General features: G+C 49.6%; 1 protein-coding gene across 1 annotated transcript in view; it reads right to left on the reverse strand.

The window, feature by feature from the left end:
* The window catches only part of LOC134983125 (zinc finger protein OZF-like), a 50,219-nt gene that overhangs the window by 6,637 nt on the left and 24,696 nt on the right, over window positions 1–18,886 (reverse strand). Inside the window, exons 5-6 of the mRNA XM_063948857.1 lie at window positions 14,718–14,815; window positions 14,434–14,560 (exon numbers count right to left, since the gene is read on the reverse strand). Of these exons, the coding sequence (XP_063804927.1) occupies window positions 14,434–14,560; window positions 14,718–14,815 (225 nt within the window). The remainder of the gene's footprint in view (window positions 1–14,433; window positions 14,561–14,717; window positions 14,816–18,886) is intronic.

Here is an 18,886-nt window from a genome sequence, read left to right on the forward strand (position 1 = left end):
TAATTCTATTTCTCGTAGTCCGTAGTGGATGCTGGGGACTCCGTCAGGACCATGGGGATTAGCGGCTCCGCAGGAGACAGGGCACAAAAGTAAAAGCTTTAGGACTAGGTGGTGTGCACTGGCTCCTCCCCCTATGACCCTCCTCCAAGCCTCAGTTAGGATACTGTGCCCGGACGAGCGTACACAATAAGGAAGGATTTTGAATCCCGGGTAAGACTCATACCAGCCACACCAATCACACTGTACAACCTGTGATCTGAACCCAGTTAACAGCATGATAACAGAGGAGCCTCTGAAAAGATGGCTCACAACAATAATTATCGGTAAGTAAATTCTTATTTTCTCTGACGTCCTAGTGGATGCTGGGGACTCCGTAAGGACCATGGGGATTATACCAAAGCTCCCAAACGGGCGGGAGAGTGCGGATGACTCTGCAGCACCGAATGAGAGAACTCCAGGTCCTCCTCAGCCAGGGTATCAAATTTGTAGAATTTTGAAAAACGTGTTTGCCCCTGACCAAGTAGCAGCTCGGCAAAGTTGTAAAGCCGAGACCCCTCGGGCAGCCGCCCAAGATGAGCCCACCTTCCTTGTGGAATGGGCATTTACAGATTTTGGCTGTGGCAGGCCTGCCACAGAATGTGCAAGCTGAATTGTACTACAAATCCAACGAGCAATCGTCTGCTTAGAAGCAGGAGCACCCAGCTTGTTGGGTGCATACAGGATAAACAGCGAGTCAGTTTTCCTGACTCCAGTCGTCCTGGAAACATATATTTTCAGGGCCCTGACAACGTCTAGCAACTTGGAGTCCTCCAAGTCCCTAGTAGCCGCAGGCACCACAATAGGTTGGTTCAGGTGAAACGCTGACACCACCTTAGGAAGAAACTGGGGACGAGTCCGCAGTTCTGCCCTGTCCGAATGGAAAATCAGATATGGGCTTTTGTGAGACAAAGCCGCCAATTCTGACACTCGCCTGGCCGAAGCCAGGGCCAACAGCATGGTCACTTTCCATGTGAGATATTTTAAATCCACAGATTTGAGCGGTTCGAACCAATGTGATTTGAGGAATCCCAGAACTACGTTGAGATCCCACGGTGCCACTGGAGGCACAAAAGGGGGTTGTATATGCAGTACTCCCTTGACAAACGTCTGGACTTCAGGAACTGAAGCCAATTCTTTCTGAAAGAAAATCGACAGGGCCGAAATTTGAACCTTAATGGACCCCAATTTGAGGCCCATAGACACTCCTGTTTGCAGGAAATGCAGGAATCGACCGAGTTGAAATTCCTCCGTGGGGGCCCCCCTGGCCTCACACCACGCAACATATTTTCGCCAAATGCGGTGATAATGTTGTGCGGTCACCTCCTTCCTGGCTTTGACCAGGGTAGGGATGACCTCTTCCGGAATGCCTTTTTCCTTTAGGATCCGGCGTTCAACCGCCATGCCGTCAAACGCAGCCGCGGTAAGTCTTGGAACAGACAGGGTTCTTGCTGAAGCAAGTCCCTTCTTAGCGGCAGAGGCCATGGGTCCTCTGTGAGCATCTCTTGAAGTTCCGGGTACCAAGTCCTCCTTGGCCAATCCGGAGCCACGAGTATAGTTCTTACTCCTCTCCGTCTTATAATTCTCAGTACCTTGGGTATGAGAGGCAGAGGAGGGAACACATACACTGACTGGTACACCCACGGTGTTACCAGAGCGTCCACAGCTATTGCCTGAGGGTCCCTTGACCTGGCGCAATACCTGTCCAGTTTTTTTGTTGAGGCGGGACGCCATCATGTCCACCTTTGGTTTTTCCCAATGGTTCACAATCATGTGGAAGACTTCCGTGTGAAGTCCCCACTCTCCCGGGTGGAGGTCGTGCCTGCTGAGGAAGTCTGCTTCCCAGTTGTCCACTCCCGGAATGAACACTGCTGACAGTGCTATCACATGATTTTCCGCTCAGCGAAGAATCCTTGCAGCTTCTGCCATTGCCCTCCTGCTTCTTGTGCCGCCCTGTCTGTTTACGTGGGCGACTGCCGTGATGTTGTCCGACTGGATCAGCACCGGTTGAGGTCTTGCTAGGCTTAGAGCATTGTAAATTGCCCTTAGCTCCAGTATATTTATGTGAAGTGAAGTCTCCAGACTTGACCACACTCCCTGGAAATTTCTTCCCTGTGTGACTGCTCCCCAGCCCCTCAGGCTGGCATCCGTGGTCACCAGGACCCAGTCCTGAATGCCGAATCTGCGGCCCTCTAATAGATGAGCACTCTGCAGCCACCACAGAAGAGACACCCTTGTCCTTGGAGACAGGGTTATCCGCTGATGCATCTGAAGATGCGATCCGGACCATTTGTCCAGCAGATCCCACTGAAAAGTTCTTGCGTGAAATCTGCCGAATGGAATCGCTTCGTAGGAAGCCACCATTTTTCCCAGGACCCTTGTGCAATGATGCACTGACACTTTTCCTGGTTTTAGGAGGTTCCTGACTAGCTCGGATAACTCCCTGGCTTTCTCCTCCGGGAGAAACACCTTTTTCTGGACTGTGTCCAGAATCATCCCTAGGAACAGCAGACGTGTCGTCGGGATCAGCTGCGATTTTGGAATATTTAGAATCCACCCGTGCTGTTGTAGCAGTACCCGAGATAGTGCTACTCCGACCTCCAACTGTTCCTTGGACTTTGCCCTTATCAGGAGATCGTCCAAGTAAGGGATAATTAAGACGCCTTTTCTTCGAAGAAGAATCATCATTTCGGCCATTACCTTGGTAAAGACCCGGGGTGCCGTGGACAATCCAAACGGCAGCGTCTGAAACTGATAGTGACAGTTCTGTACCACGAACCTGAGGTACCCTTGGTGAGAAGGGCAAATTGGGACATGGAGGTAAGCATCCTTGATGTCCAGGGACACCATATAGTCCCCCTCTTCCAGGTTCGCTATCACTGCTCTGAGTGACTCCATCTTGAATTTGAACCTTTGTATGTAAGTGTTCAAAGATTTCAGATTTAGAATAGGTCTCACCGAGCCGTCTGGCTTCGGTACCACAAATAGTGTGGAATAATACCCCTTCCCTTGTTGAAGGAGGGGTACTTTGATTATCACCTGCTGGGAATACAGCTTGTGAATTGCTTCCAATACTGCCTCCCTGTCGGAGGGAGACGTTGGTAAAGCAGACTTCAGGAACCTGCGAGGGGGAGACGTCTCGAATTCCAATCTGTACCCCTGGGAAACTACCTGTAGGATCCAGGGGTCCACTTGCGAGTGAGCCCACTGCGCGCTGAAACTCTTGAGACGACCCCCCACCGCACCTGAGTCCGCTTGTAAGGCCCCAGCGTCATGCTGAGGACTTGGCAGAAGCTGTGGAAGGCTTCTGTTCCTGGGAAGGGGCTGCCTGCTGCAGTCTTTTTCCCTTTCCTCTACCCCGGGGCAGATATGACTGGCCTTTTGCCCGCTTGCCCTTATGGGGACGAAAGGACTGAGGCTGAAAAGACTGTGTCTTTTTCTGCTGAGAGGTGACTTGGGGTAAAAAGGTGGATTTTCCAGCTGTTGCCGTGGTCACCAGGTCCGATAGACCGACCCCAAATAACTCCTCCCCTTTATACGGCAATACTTCCATGTGCCGTTTGGAATCCGCATCACCTGACCACTGTCGTGTCCATAAACATCTTCTAGCAGAAATGGACATCGCACTTACTCTTGATGCCAGAGTGCAAATATCCCTCTGTGCATCTCGCATATATAGAAATGCATCCTTTAAATGCTCTATAGTCAATAAAATACTGTCCCTGTCAAGGGTATCAATATTTTCAGTCAGGGAATCCGACCAAGCCACCCCAGCGCTGCACATCCAGGCTGAGGTGATTGCTGGTCGCAGTATAACACCAGTATGTGTGTATATACTCTTTAGGATATTTTCCAGCTTCCTATCAGCTGGCTCCTTGAGGGCGGCCGTATCTGGAGACGGTAACGCCACTTGTTTTGATAAGCGTGTGAGCGCCTTATCCACCCTGGGGGATGTTTCCCAACGCGCCCTAACTTCTGGCGGGAAAGGGTATAATGCCAATAATTTCTTAGATATTAGCAATTTTTTATCGGGGGAAACCCACGCATCATCACACACTTCATTTAATTCATCTGATTCAGGAAAAACTACGGGTAGTTTTTTCACACCCCACATAATACCCTTTTTTGTGGTACTTGTAGTATCAGAAATATGCAAAGCCTCCTTCATTGCCGTAATCATGTAACGTGTGGCCCTACTGGAAAATACGTTTGTTTCTTCACCGTCGACACTGGAGTCGGTGTCCGTGTCTGTGTCGACCGACTGAGGTAATGGGCGCTTTAGAGCCCCTGACGGTGTTTGAGACGCCTGGACAGGCACTAACTGATTTGCCGGCTGTCTCATGTCGTCAACAGTTTTTTGTAAAGTGCTGACACTATCACGTAATTCCTTAAATAAGACCATCCAGTCAGGTGTCGACTCCCTAGGGGGTGACATCACTAATACAGGCAATTGCTCCGCCTCCACACCATTTTCCTCCTCATACATGTCGACACACACGTACCGACACACAGCACACACACAGGGAATGCTCTGATAGAGGACAGGACCCCACTAGCCCTTTGGGGAGACAGAGGGAGAGTTTGCCAGCATACACCCAGCGCTATATATGTATAGGGACAACCTTATAATAAGTGTTTCTCCCTTTATAGCTGCTATTGTAGTTTATGTAGCCAAATTAGTGCCCCCCCTCTCTTTTTTACCCTGTTTCTGTAGTGCAGGACTGCAGGGGAGAGTCAGGGAGACGTCCTTCCAGCGGAGCTGTGAGGGAAAATGGCGCTTGTGTGCTGAGGAGATAGGCTCCGCCCCCTTCACGGCGGCCTTTCTCCCGCTTTTTATGAGGAAAAATGGCAGGAGTTAAATACATCCATATAGCCCTGGAGCTATATGTGATGTATTTTTAGCCACAGATAGTGTTTACATTGCGTCTCAGGGCGCCCCCCCCCCAGCGCCCTGCACCCTCAGTGACAGGAGTGTGAAGTGTGCTGAGAGCAATGGCGCACAGCTGCAGTGCTGTGCGCTACCTTTATTGAAGACAAGATGCCTTCTGCCGCCGATTTCTGGACCTCTTCACTCTTCTGGCTCTGTAAGGGGGCCGGCGGCGCGGCTCTGGGACCCATCCATGGCTGGGCCTGTGATCGTCCCTCTGGAGCTAATGTCCAGTAGCCAAGAAGCCCAATCCACTCTGCACGCAGGTGAGTTCGCTTCTTCTCCCCTTAGTCTCTCGGTGCAGTGAGCCTGTTGCCAGCAGGACTCACTGAAAATAAAAAAAACCTAAGTCTAACTTTTACTCTAAGCAGCTCAGGAGAGCCACCTAGATTGCACCCTTCTCGGCCGGGCACAAAAACCTAACTGAGGCTTGGAGGAGGGTCATAGGGGGAGGAGCCAGTGCACACCACCTAGTCCTAAAGCTTTTACTTTTGTGCCCTGTCTCCTGCGGAGCCGCTAATCCCCATGGTCCTGATGGAGTCCCCAGCATCCACTTAGGACGTCAGAGAAATTAATAATATCTCCTCTTAGGCGCCCCTTTTCTAACGTATACATATTCAGCCTAGTAAGTCTTTCCTTATAGTCCAGTCCTTCTAGGCCTTTAATCAATTTAGTAGCTCGTCTTTGAACACTTTCACAGCGGCATAATTACATCCGAGTCCCTTGTCTCAATTCCCCTTTTTATGCACGCTAGTACCTTAATTGACTTCTTTACTGCGTTTTGACATTGTGTATGGTTATTAAGCCTATTATCAATGAATACCCCCAAATCTTTTTCTAACTCTTTTTCGCCTAGGCGTTGTGTTCTATAACCAATTAGTTGTGAAGCTCAAATATAAAGAGATTTTTCTATTCTACAAAACAGCAATGTTCACTGAGCAATGATAAACAATTAATATAACCACCAAATCGGTTATACCTGGGATTCTCTATCCCTTTATGCTATCATTTTTGGTTTAACACTAAAGACCTAATCCTCATTCATAGACTGGTGCGGAATCACAAGTGTCTTTTTTAACTGCCATCGTATAAATGCCTGGAGGCCCCAACGGTGGACCAGCAACTGCAACACCTCCAGATGCAGGACCCACTCGCCTCAGTGTATGGCCTGTCGACTGAAGAAGCCCACTACCCAGTTGTGTGCTTTGGGGATGAATACTACCGACTGAGCATAGATGACGCTCTGCCCGATGGAAGATGTCTTACCACCCTCATGGCACCTCAACTGCGAGTGCCTTCTTTTACGAAAGTGCCGGCTGTTGTATTGTCTGACTGTAGCTTGACTGGACAACCTTAGAGTGGCTGGGCCAAGCAAAGCACTCTGAAGATCACCCTGAGGTCCAATATATTGACAGGGAGCTGGCTGTCCTTAGCCCACCAGTGTCCTTAATACGTCTGATGTCCGCAGGCTACCCCGCAACCCCGAAGGCTTGCATTGCTGGTGATCAGGACCCAGTTCAGAATCCAGGAGGGGCGATACTGGTTCAGGTTGGCCTGAAGTAGTCACCACATGAGGGAGTGGCGTACCTCCTGTGAGAGGGCAATGGACCATGTCCTGCTGTGTGGATAGGGTCCATTACCTCTGGCCAGAACCCACTAGTAGAGGACGGGAGTAAAACTAAGCGTACTCCACACTGTCGAATATGGCCACCATTGATATTGGTAAACATTTGCGGTGCCATTGACAAACCGAATGGCAATGCCTGAAATTGGGAATGATTATCTATATGTTAAATCTAAGGGAGCAATGATGGTTGGGCCCAATAGGAATGTTCAAATATGCGTTCTAAATGTCCAGGGATGCTATAAAGTCCCCGGGGTCTAGCTAGAACAATAGAGCAAAGAGACCCCATACAAAACCTCCAAAAATACATGTTTCACATCTTCAAATTGAGTACAGGACATAAGAGCCATTCGACTTCTGTACCAGAAAAAAAGGTATAAACCGAATTCATCCTCTTAAGACAGGGGACTGTGATAATGGTATTGGAAGCCAGCAGGGTGCGCACTGACTCCCACAGAGCTTCAACCCTTCTGGGGACCATCTGAAGGTCCTCTGGCAAAGAACCCCCGAGGAAGACCCTCAGATACATCAGAGCATAACCTTGAAAGATGACTCCTCTGACATAGGTTTCCGCTGTGGTCTCTGTCCACTGTGGACAAAAGATAGAAGTTGGTCAGCCAACCTAGGAGCTGGACTCAGGTATCCTAGGTTAAGTGCAAGTGTTTGATCCTTTGGATGGGGCCTGGCACCACAAGGACGCATGACTGTTACCTCTGCTTTGCGGGCGAAAAGAGTGAAAGGTAGTCATGGGCCCTGCTGGTGCAGCTGAAGGAAGCAAGGCTGTCGTGGACGCAGCCAGCATTATCTTGTTCAGTTCGGTTTCAAAAGGCGTGTCCCCAGCAAAAAGAAGTGCTTCTAAGGTCCTCTTAATAATTTGTGTCAGCTCGCCAGGAACAGAGTCAAAAAGGGACCTCCTGGCTGCTACTGTTGAAGCCGACACTTTGGATGTTAAAACATGCATGAGCAACGTCTTTCTACTCGTACCTGAAGAAAGTCTGTGTTCATGCGTCTCAGCCCCGGTTCCAATGGCTTTGGCAACTAGGGCCCATATGCCAGGGCTGGACGACCAATAACTCCTGCATGAGAATAAGCTGTTTTTAGAATTGTTTCCATCTTCATATCCGTAGTTTGAGGGAATAGGTCTCCGTAATAGGGAGGAACAATGATTTTACTTAATAAAGCAGGAGTGGGGCCTCCTACACAGGACGCACTGCAAGCAGAAGTGTGTAGATAGCTGAAAACGCTTAGGGGGTAATTCAGACTTGTACAGACATGAGGGAGGATGCCCAGCACAGGGCTAGTCTGCCCCGCATGTCTGGCTCTGACCCCCCCCCCCCCCCCCCCTCCCTACAGGTACAGGTACAAAAGCGATTTTGTCCCTGAAGAGCGGCTCCCTACCAGCATGCTGGCAGAGAGCTACCCGTCGCTCTCCGGGTCACAGCAGCTGTGTTTGACATAGCGTAGCCACCGCGGATCACCCCCCGCACGGTCAGGGCATGCCTGTGTTGCCCGGACCGTACCGAAAAAATGGCGGCCCAATGCCGCTGGCCCGCCTAGCGAACGCACTACGGCGCCTGCGCAGTTCAGACCTAATCGCCTGCTGTGCGAAAGCCTACAGCAGCGATCAGGTCTGAATTAGCCCCCTAGTGTGCCGAGCCCTTGCTACCTCTAGAAGATCTTCTGGCGGAGACTTATCCCGAGGAGATGTGTCCGCCTCCTCAATATGGAGTACAGTTCTAAAGGCCCTGACAGGTGCTTCCCACTCCTAAATGCCCTGACAAGCGCTCCGCATCCTCAGGTACTGAAGAGGATTCTGAAAAGGGCCAAACAACTGTCCTCCTGGTTTGAAAAAAGGCTCAGATTCGGCATCAGGATCCGGGGTGGAGCTCTCCCTCACGGGAGCCCTGCATGCAGACGTCCTATCGATGTGAAACGGACGTGTGCGCTAAGCCCTGTAGTGACTGCGCAAAAGACTGCATCCACAGCAGTCTTTTGCAGTCTTCTGCGCAGGCCCGGAACGGACTGCAGGTGCACAAGAGGCTGCACTATCGGGGAAGGCGTATTGTGGAGGAGGCAGGCGGTCTACTAACGGAGACATTAACTGTTTCAACGTAGTTGCCCCAGCTGGTTCCTGAGAGGTTGACGCAGCTGAAGGAGATTCCTGAAAAAGGGGACATGAAGCAACCGACACACACAGGCCATCGTTGTTCAGATCCTGGGGAGAGAGAGCAAGTACAAGGTACCGGAGCAGCTACCTCCTGGTTAGTTCTGCTACTGGATTATTGACCACTAGAGATCACCCCACACTGGGCTGCAACAGCAGACCATGATGTGCGGCAGTGCAAGAGAGTGAGGCTTACCCCCAAACTACAAGTAGTGTGGCAGCTACTGGAAATTTTTTTTTATATATATATATATATATATATATATACACACACACACACACACATATATATATATATATATATATATATATATACACACACACACACACATATATATATATATATATATATATATATATACATACATTCACTGCTCAAAAAAATAAAGGGAACACTTAAACAACACAATGTAACTCCAAGTCAATCACACTTCTGTGAAATCAAACTGTCCACTTAGGAAGCAACACTGATTGACAATCAATTTTACATGCTGTTGTGCAAATGGAATAGTGGAAATTATAGGCAATTAGCAAGACACCCCCAATAAAGGAGTTGTTCTGCAGGTGGTGACCACAGACCACTTCTCAGCTCCTATGCTTTCTGGCTGATGTTTTGGTCACTTTTGAAAGCTGGCGGTGCTTTCACTCTAGTGCTAGCATGAGACGGAGTGTCACAACTGAGGGCCTGAGCTGACAGGAGGAAGCCTCAGTTGTAGGGGCTGAGGTGAAGCTAAACTTCGGAGGTTTTATCAGACCCCTGGACATATGAGTAGGATGTAGAAAGGTTGCCCAAAGGCGTGACCATGACAACCAGGATTAAAAGTCAATAAATGTTTATTAACAAAGACTCCATGTAATCACAGCAGTAATAAGTCAACGAAGATATACAGCAGATTTGATAAAAACAGTTCCTGGAGAACTACGAGTTGGCAACGGCCACAGGGTACTGGTAGCAGTAGGTACAGTTCTTAATGTCCCAGAGATGGAATGTCCTTACCAGACCCGTTCGTAGTATAAGGTATAGCTAAGGAACACACCAGCAGATATATCACTGGAAGCCGGTAGCACTGTAGTTGAGGTAGCTGTTGAAAATGCTGGATGGAACCAGCCAGGTGTTAAAACATGGAGTAGATGCTGGATGGAACCAGCCAGATAGTAGAATGAAGCTAGGGAGCGAAGATGTAGAAACCGATGGTTTGCGGGTACCGATGGTTTGCAGGTAACCGATGGTATGCAGGTAACCGCTGGAGAAGCACCGGCTCTTTAAGAAAGCTGATCACTGCTGGAAGCTGACCGCTGGAAGCAGATGAAACTGTAGCTGGAAGCTAGGGCAAACACAGAAGACTGTAGAGTCAGGCTGCACCGCAAGGTGGTAGGCTGGTGCGGGTCTCTTGGTGGAATCTGGAACAGGAGCTGGAAACCTGGAATTAAAACAACCACAGAAGAGAGAGACTGGAAACAAGGTTTGACAACCAAAGCACTGACGATTTCCTGGTGCAGACTCAATCCCTTTATACCAGGGCTGGCCAAAGCGGTCCTCAAGATCTACCAACAGTTCACATTTTCCAGACTACCTAGCTGGTGCACAGGTGTAGTCATTACTAATTAAGATGTGCTGCATTCATTCCTAACTGACAATTCTACAGATCTCCAGGAGGCCTGGAAAACATGCACTGTTGGTAGATATCGAGGACTGGTTTGGCCAGCCCTGCTTTATACCCTTAGGTATGCAGGGATTGGATGAGCAATTAGGCAGACTTCAGTGGAGCTATGGATTGGAGGTCAGGATCATGTGACTAGAACTAAGATGGCTGCGCCCATACTGGCCAGTGGCGGGAAACCTTGTTTGTAACACCACACGGAGATTCCTCTGTAATGGCAGCGGTGAACACAGAGAACGCAGACTTGCGTCTCAAACCTCCAGCGCAGATGGCCGCGGCCGCAGTAGATGAGAAGTGCCACATAACCTGAAATGCATTGCGAATACGAAGATGATGCCCGAGGCCCCGCCAGCAGGTGACGCCATGCCAGTCGCCCGGGCACTGGAAGGACAATATCCACGGACCAGCAGAGATGAGACATGACATATGAATACTATCAACACAGCTGGGAACCGGGCCTAGGATGCTAAGCCAGCCTCAGGAGACACCTGAAAGGTGAATAATGGCGTCCAGATACCCGGATCGTGACACGAAGTCTACAACCCACACAAGTGGCTCAGGTAGTGCAGCTCATCCAGGATGGCACATCAATGCGAGCTGTGGCAAGAAGGTTTGCTGTGTCTGTCAGCGTAGTGTCCAAAACATGGAGGCGACAGGTCAGTACATCAGGAGACATGGAGGAGGCCGCAGGAGGGCAACAACCCAGCAGCAGGACCGCTACCTCCGCCTTTGTGCAAGGAGGAACAGGAGGAGCACTGCCAGAGCCCTGCAAAATGACCTCCTGCAAGCCACAAATGTGCATGTGTCTGCTCAAACTAAACAGACTCCATGAGGGTGGTATGAGGGCCCGACGTCCACAGGTGAGGGTTGTGCTTACAGCCCAACACCAAGCAGGACGTTTGGCATTTGCCAGAGAACACCAAGATTGGCAAATTCGCCACTGGCGCCCTGTTCTCTTCACAGATGAAAGCAGGTTCTCACTGAGCACATGTGACAGACGTGACAGAGTCTGGAGACGCCAAGGAGAATGTTCTGCTGCCTGCAACATTCTCCAGCATGACCGGTTTGGCAGTGGGTCAGAAATGGTGTGGGGTGGCATTTCTTTGGGGGGCCGCACAGCCCTCCATGTGCTCGCCAGAGGTAGCCTGACTGCCATTAGGTACCGAGATGAGATCCTCAGACCGCTTGTGAGACCATATGCTGGTGCGGTTGGCCCTGGGTTCCTCTTAATGCAAGACAATACTAGAACTCATGTGGCTGGAGTGTGTCAGCAGTTCCTGCAAGACGAAGGCATTGATGATATGGACTGGCCCGCCCGTTCCCCAGACCTGAATCCAATTGAGCATATCTGGGACATCATGTCTCGCTCCATCCACCAACGCCAAGTTGCACCACAGACTGTCCAGGAGTTGGCGGATGCCTTAGTCCAGGTCTGGGAGGAGATCCCTCAGGAGACCATCCGCCACCTCATCAGGAGCATGCCCAGGCATTGTAGGGAGGTCATACAGGCACGTGGAGGCCACACACACTACTGAGCCTCATTTTGACTTGTTTTAAGGACATTACATCAAAGTTGGATCAGCTTGTAGTGTGTTTTTCCACTTTAATTTGGAGTGTGACTTCAAATCCAGACCTCCATGGGTTAATAAATTTGATTTCCATTGATAATTTCTGTGTGATTTTGTTTTCAGCACATTCAACTATGTAAAGAACAAAGTATTTAATAAGAATATTTCATTCATTCAGATCTAGGATGTGTTATTTTAATGTTCCCTTTATTTTTTTGAGCAGTGTATTTACCAATGTCTTTACAAGTAAAGTAAAGGAACTATTGATTGATTTGGGCTGGCACCCCTATACTGTGTTCTATGAGTCCTGAGTGCCAAGCTACATTGCAAATATATATATATATATATATATATATATATACATACACACACACACACACACACACACACACACACACATATATATCAGAAATCCCAAATGCACATAAAGAATAAGGCAATAATACTCAACTATCCAGCTCTATATAAACAGGAAGGAGTGAGCAGTGGACAATCATATTCAACTGTCCAGCTATGTATAGCAAGAAGGAGTTTCGTTAGGTCCAGGCTTGAGAAGCAAGGTACCTGGTGAAAGAGCTCAAGCCTCCATCTCTGTGAAGTGCTGGAGCAGCCATTGCTGAAAATGGCTGCCCAGCGCTCTGAAAGAGAGGGAGGAAGATATAGGATGGCAGCCACTGTGTTTCAAGCAAGCCTCAGGGGCGGGGGAGGGGCTACAGGCACGGCTTACCGCCCATTAGGAGAAAAACCACCAGGTCCAATAGGAAACACAGTGTACTGGGCACCCACCGCAACACTCCCGCCCTATCTCCCACCATTTGGGGCGGACAGCCGAAGTGTCACAGCTCCCTGTTGGCAGGGAGCCAATCTCTTACCTTCCCGGCTTCGGTCACAGGCTCCAGGAAGAAGTATGGGCGTTCTATGGACGCCTGGACTGTCACTGTTTAAATAGTCCCAGAAAGTAGTACCCACTCCTGCTGGCACCATAGAAAAAACTTGCGGGGTGGGGCACGGGTATAGGGGATGGGGAGACCAAGGCATGCTGGATACAAAAATCTAACCCTTTGGTGCCTGCTCGTTCCTCATAAACCTATACCCGATGTAATGCTCTTATGCCCCCTAGTGGACGATAAAGAAAACAATTTAAAAGTCACAGGTAAATTAATAACTTATTGCACAAAATTTGTGTAAATGATTCCTAGGATAAAGGTTCTACAGATGTTGGTCACAAATATAATAAGCATTTAAGGCAAATATAATCTAAAACAATATTAAGACAGTAGAGTGCAATAGAGTCAAGAGTGTATTTCACTTGTTAATGTGTTAAAAGTCACTGATCGGGTCTGGAGAGCAATGTTGTAATAACCAACATTGTCACACAACCAACCTTCTGATGTTGGGAGCGGATGTAAAGGGTCCACTCCATTCCCTGCAGTGCCTGGCTATGTTACTCAGTAGCCACACAGTTATCACTAGCGTTGTCCATACTGAGTCATTCAGTAAGCCCCAGCTTCCTGTCACAGACTCACCGCAGTGCAACTCGCCATTCACTCAGCAAAACACATTAGTATTACCCACTTATGCACCCGGAAGCACTACAAACCTATACACCCTGCAAGTGGCTGTAACAGAACTTCAGGGCAAATAGGGGCTGATAACTCCTGATGTATGAGATACACCAGAGAGTGTGGGGAGGAGACTGGTCAGATCTCTGGGCTGGTAACACACAGTGACACGATGTGATAGGAGAGCAGGAGGATAATAGGGGCTGATGGCTCCTGATGTATGAGATGCACCAGAGAGTGTGGGGAGGAGACTGGTCAGATCTCTGGGCTGGTAACACACAGTGACATGATGTGAGAGGGAGAGCAGGAGTATAATAGGGGCTGATGGCTCCTGATGTATGAGATACACCAGAGAGTGTGGGGAGGAGACTGGTCAGATCTCTGGGCTGGTAACACACAGTGACATAATGTGAGGGGGAGAGCAGGAGTATAATAGGGGCTGATGGCTCCTGATGTATGAGATACACCAGAGAGTGTGGGGAGGACACTGGTCAGATCTCTGGGCTGGTAACACACAGTGACATGATGTGAGGGGGAGAGCAGGAGTATAATAGGGGCTGATGGCTCCTGATGTATGAGATACACCAGAGAGTGTGGGGAGGAGACTGGTCAGATCTCTGGGCTGGTAACACACAGTGACATGATGTGAGGGGGAGAGCAGGAGTATAATAGGGGCTGATGGCTCCTGATGTATGAGATACACCAGAGAGTGTGGGGAGGAGACTGGTCAGATCTCTGGGCTGGTAACACACAGTGACATGATGTGAGGGGGAGAGCAGGAGTATAATAGGGGCTGATGGCTCCTAATTCCCCCTTTGGGCAGATACTTGTCACTCATTAGTGACAGAACAAGGAGAATATGTGACTCTGTACTTAGTGATTATTACTCACATGTGCTGATACCTGTAGGGATTTCCTCCTCCTTACACAGCTGATCACCCCTCACATACGTCTCTTCTTCCTCTTTTATATCTTCTACTTTAGTAGTAGTAGTAGTAGTAGTAGTAAAGGCTTCATCCTAAACAATACACCCAACAATAAAGAAATAAAATCTTACAAACTTTCTGATTTATTTCAGTGAGATTAAACAAATAAAAATATCTGAGTATGAGACCCTCAGTTTCTCTACAGATCACACCACACTGGTATTTGGTGAGCCCCCCATTTCCACCTACCTGACCCTCCTGTGGGACACTGTGACTCTCCTCTGTATGATCCTGGGAATAAAGAGGACGGGGACATCTCTCTGGAATATTCCTGTTACTGGCTCCATCTGTAGGAGACACACAGTGACTGAGTACATTGTATATATGGGATTATCAGGTGATGTGTATCTAGGTGGCCCCATAGCTGCTCTCACCATTACACTACATGACAGTCTCCTCTTACCCAGTGATGTGAGGGGCCGGTGATTCTCCATCATCACGTCAGCCCTGCCCGTGTTTTATGTCAGACACAGAGGGAAAATGAGAGAGACAGGGCAAGCAGGGAGCATGTAATGCTTATTTGGGATGCAACCATTATGGAGAATGTCCCTGTCGGCAGCAGTGTGCCGGCACCACAATGCTGACAACGTTAACATGTTACCTAAAGCCCTGTAACTGTGTCAGCACTAGAACTGTATACATAGAGCTGTAACACCATACTTGAATTTATACAGCAGACACCACTGAAATGATTCATGTAGCCTTTTAGCATTGTTGGCATTGTGGTGCCGACATGGGTGGTCTTCAGTATGCCGGCGGTCAGGCTCCCGGCGACCAGCATACCGGCGCCGGGAGCCCGGCATACCGACACTTATTCTCCCTCGTGGGGGTCCACGACCCCCCTGTAGGGAGAAAAAAATAGTGTGGCGCGCGCAGCGAGCCCGCAAGGGGCTAATTTGCGCTCGCCACACTGTTGGTACACCGGCAGTCGGGCTCCCAGCCCGGTATGCTGGTCGCCGGGAGCCCGACCGCCGGCATATCGTAGTGAACCCGCCGACATAACCTATGTATTCACTTACTTCTCCAGTACAACAGACTTTACGTACTGATCCCAGTGACTGTGGCGTCTCCTCCCCCTGAGAGAAAGGAACTATTGCTCTAATTTAACCCTTTGCCAAATGTGTCTATTATATATCCCCGAGGATTACTCCAGTTCCAGCAACTAAAGTAGCAATCATTCAACCAGGTGATGCCTTTTACATTATAGCTACTTTAAAACATCGTCCAGACTCGCCGGGAACTCGTTGATGGCTGCAAGTCACAGGTTATTACATCAGTGACAGAGGAGGGTGCGGGATAAGAGATTAGTGCAGTGACAGGAGGGTGCGGGATAAGAGATTAGTGCAGTGACAGAGGAGGGTGCGGGATAAGAGATTAGCGCAATGACAGAGGAGGGTGCGGGATAAGAGATTAGCGCAGTGACAGGAGGGTGCGGGATAAGAGATTAGTGCAGTGACAGAGGAGGGTGCGGGATAAGAGATTAGCGCAATGACAGAGGAGGGTGCGGGATAAGAGATTAGCGCAATGACAGAGGAGGGTGCGGGATAAGAGATTAGCGCAGTGACAGAGGAGGGTGCGGGATTAAAGATTAGTGCGGTGACAAGGGAGGGTGCGGGATAAGAGATTAGTGCAGTGACAGAGGAGGGTGCGGGATAAGAGATTAGCGCAGTGACAGAGGAGGGTGCGGGGATAAAAGATTAGTGCAGTGACAGAGGAAGGTGCGGGATAAGAGATTAGCGCAGTGACAGAGGAGGGTGCGGGATAAGAGATTAGCGCAGTGACAGAGGAGGGTGCGGGGATAAAAGATTAGTGCAGGGATAAAAGATTAGTGCAGTGAGAGGAGGGTGCGTGATAAGAGATTAGCGCAGTGACAGAGGAGGGTGCGGGGATAAAAGATTAGTGCAGGGATAAAAGATTAGTGCAGTGAGAGAAGGGTGCGTGATAAGAGATTAGTGCAGTGACAGAGGAAGGTGCGGGATAAGAGATTAACGCAGTGACAGAGGAGGGTGCGGGGATAAAAGATTAGTGCAGGGATAAAAGATTAGTGCAGTGAGAGGAGGGTGCGTGATAAGAAATTAGCGCAGTGACAGAGGAGGGTGTGGGGATAAGAGATTAGTGCAGTGACAGAGGAGGGTGCAGGGATAAAAGATTAGTGCAGTGACAGAGGAGGGTGCGGGATAAGAGATTAGTGCAGTGCCAGAGGAGGGTGCGGGGATAAAAGATTAGTGCAGTGACAGAGGAGGGTGCGGGATAAGAGATTAGCGCAATGACAGAGGAGGGTGCGGGATAAGAGATTAGCGCAGTGACAGAGGAGGGTGCGGGATAAGAGATTAGTGCGGTGACAAGGGAGGGTGTAGGATAAGAGATTAGTGCAGTGACAGAGGAGGGTGCGGGATAAGAGATTAGCGCAATGACAGAGGAGGGTGCGGGATAAGAGATTAGCGCAGTGAGAGGAGGGTGCGTGATAAGAGATTATTGCAGTGACAGAGGAGGGTGTGGGGATAAGAGATTAGTGCAGTGACAGAGGAGGGTGCGGGGATAAAAGATTAGTGCAGTGACAGAGGAGGGTGCGGGATAAGAGATTAGTGCAGTGACAGAGGAGGGTGCGGGATAAGAGATAAGCGCAGTGACAGAGGAGGGTGAGGGATAAGAGATTAGTGCAGTGACAGAGGAGGGTGCGGGATAAGAGATTAGTGCAGTGACAGAGGAGGGTGCGGGATAAGAGATTAGTGCAGTGACAGAGGAGGGTGAGGGATAAGAGATTAGTGCAGTGACAGAGGAGGGTGCGGGATTAGAGATTAGCGCAGTGACAGAGGAGGGTGTGGGATAAGAGATTAGTGCAGTGACAGAGGAGGGTGCGGGATAAGAGATTAGCGCAGTGACAGAGGAGGGTGCGGGATAAGAGATAAGCGCAGTGACAGAGGAGGGTGAGGGATAAGAGATTAGTGCAGTGACAGAGGAGGGTGCGGGATAAGAGATTAGTGCAGTGACAGAGGAGGGTGCGGGATAAGAGATTAGTGCAATGACAGAGGAGGGTGCGGGATAAGAGATTAGTGCAGTGACAGAGGAGGGTGCGGGATAAGAGATTAGTGCAGTGACAGAGGAAGGTGCGGGATAAGAGATTAGCGCAGTGACAGAGGAGGGTGCGGGGATAAAAGATTAGTGCAGGGATAAGAGATTAGCGCAGTGACAGAGGAGGGTGCGGGGATAAAAGATTAGTGCAGGGATAAGAGATTAGTGCAGTGACAGAGGAGGGTGCGGGATAAAAGATTAGTGCAGTGAGAGGAGGGTGCGTGATAAGAGATTAGCGCAGTGACAGAGGAGGGTGTGGGGATAAGAGATTAGTGCAGTGACAGAGGAGGTGCGGGGATAAAAGATTAGTGCAGTGACAGAGGAGGGTGCGGGATAAGAGATTAGTGCAGTGACAGAGGAGGGTGCGGGATAAGAGATAAGCGCAGTGACAGAGGAGGGTGAGGGATAAGAGATTAGTGCAGTGACAGAGGAGGGTGAGGGATAAGAGATTAGTGCAGTGACAGAGGAGGGTGAGGGATAAGAGATTAGTGCAGTGACAGAGGAGGGTGCGGGATAAGAGATTAGTGCAGTGACAGAGGAGGGTGCGGGATAAGAGATTAGTGCAGTGACAGAGGAGGGTGCGGGATAAGAGATAAGCGCAGTGACAGAGGAGGGTGAGGGATAAGAGATTAGTGCAGTGACAGAGGAGGGTGAGGGATAAGAGATTAGTGCAGTGACAGAGGAGGGTGCGGGATAAGAGATTAGTGCAGTGACAGAGGAGGGTGCGAGATAAGAGGTTAGTGCAGTGACAGAGGAGGGTGCGGGATAAGAGATTAGTGCAGTGACAGAGGAGAGTGCAGGGATAAGAGATTAGTGCAGTGACAGAGGAGGGTGCGGGATAAGAGATTAGTGCAGTGACCGAGGAGGGTGCGGGGATAAAAGATTAGTGCAGTGACAGAGGAGGGTGTGGGAATAAGAGATTAGTGCAGTGACAGAGGAGGGTGTGGGGATAAAAGATTAGTGCAGTGACAGAGGAGGGTGCGGGATAAGAGATTAGTGCAGTGACAGAGGAGGGTGTGGGATAAGAGATTAGTGCAGTGACAGAGGAGGGTGCGGGATAAGAGATTAGCGCAGTGATAGAGGAGGGTGCGGGATAAGAGATTAGCGCAGTGACAGAGGAGGGTGCGGGATAAGAGATAAGTGCAGTGACAGAGGAGGGTGAGGGATAAGAGATTAGTGCAGTGACAGAGGAGGGTGCGGAATAAGAGATTAGTGCAGTGACAGAGGAGGGTGCGGGATAAGAGATTAGTGCAGTGACAGAGGAGGGTGCGGGATTAGAGATTAGC

This window comes from Pseudophryne corroboree, assembly GCF_028390025.1.
Source record: "Pseudophryne corroboree isolate aPseCor3 chromosome 3 unlocalized genomic scaffold, aPseCor3.hap2 SUPER_3_unloc_1, whole genome shotgun sequence".
Taxonomy (NCBI): Eukaryota; Metazoa; Chordata; class Amphibia; order Anura; family Myobatrachidae; genus Pseudophryne; species Pseudophryne corroboree.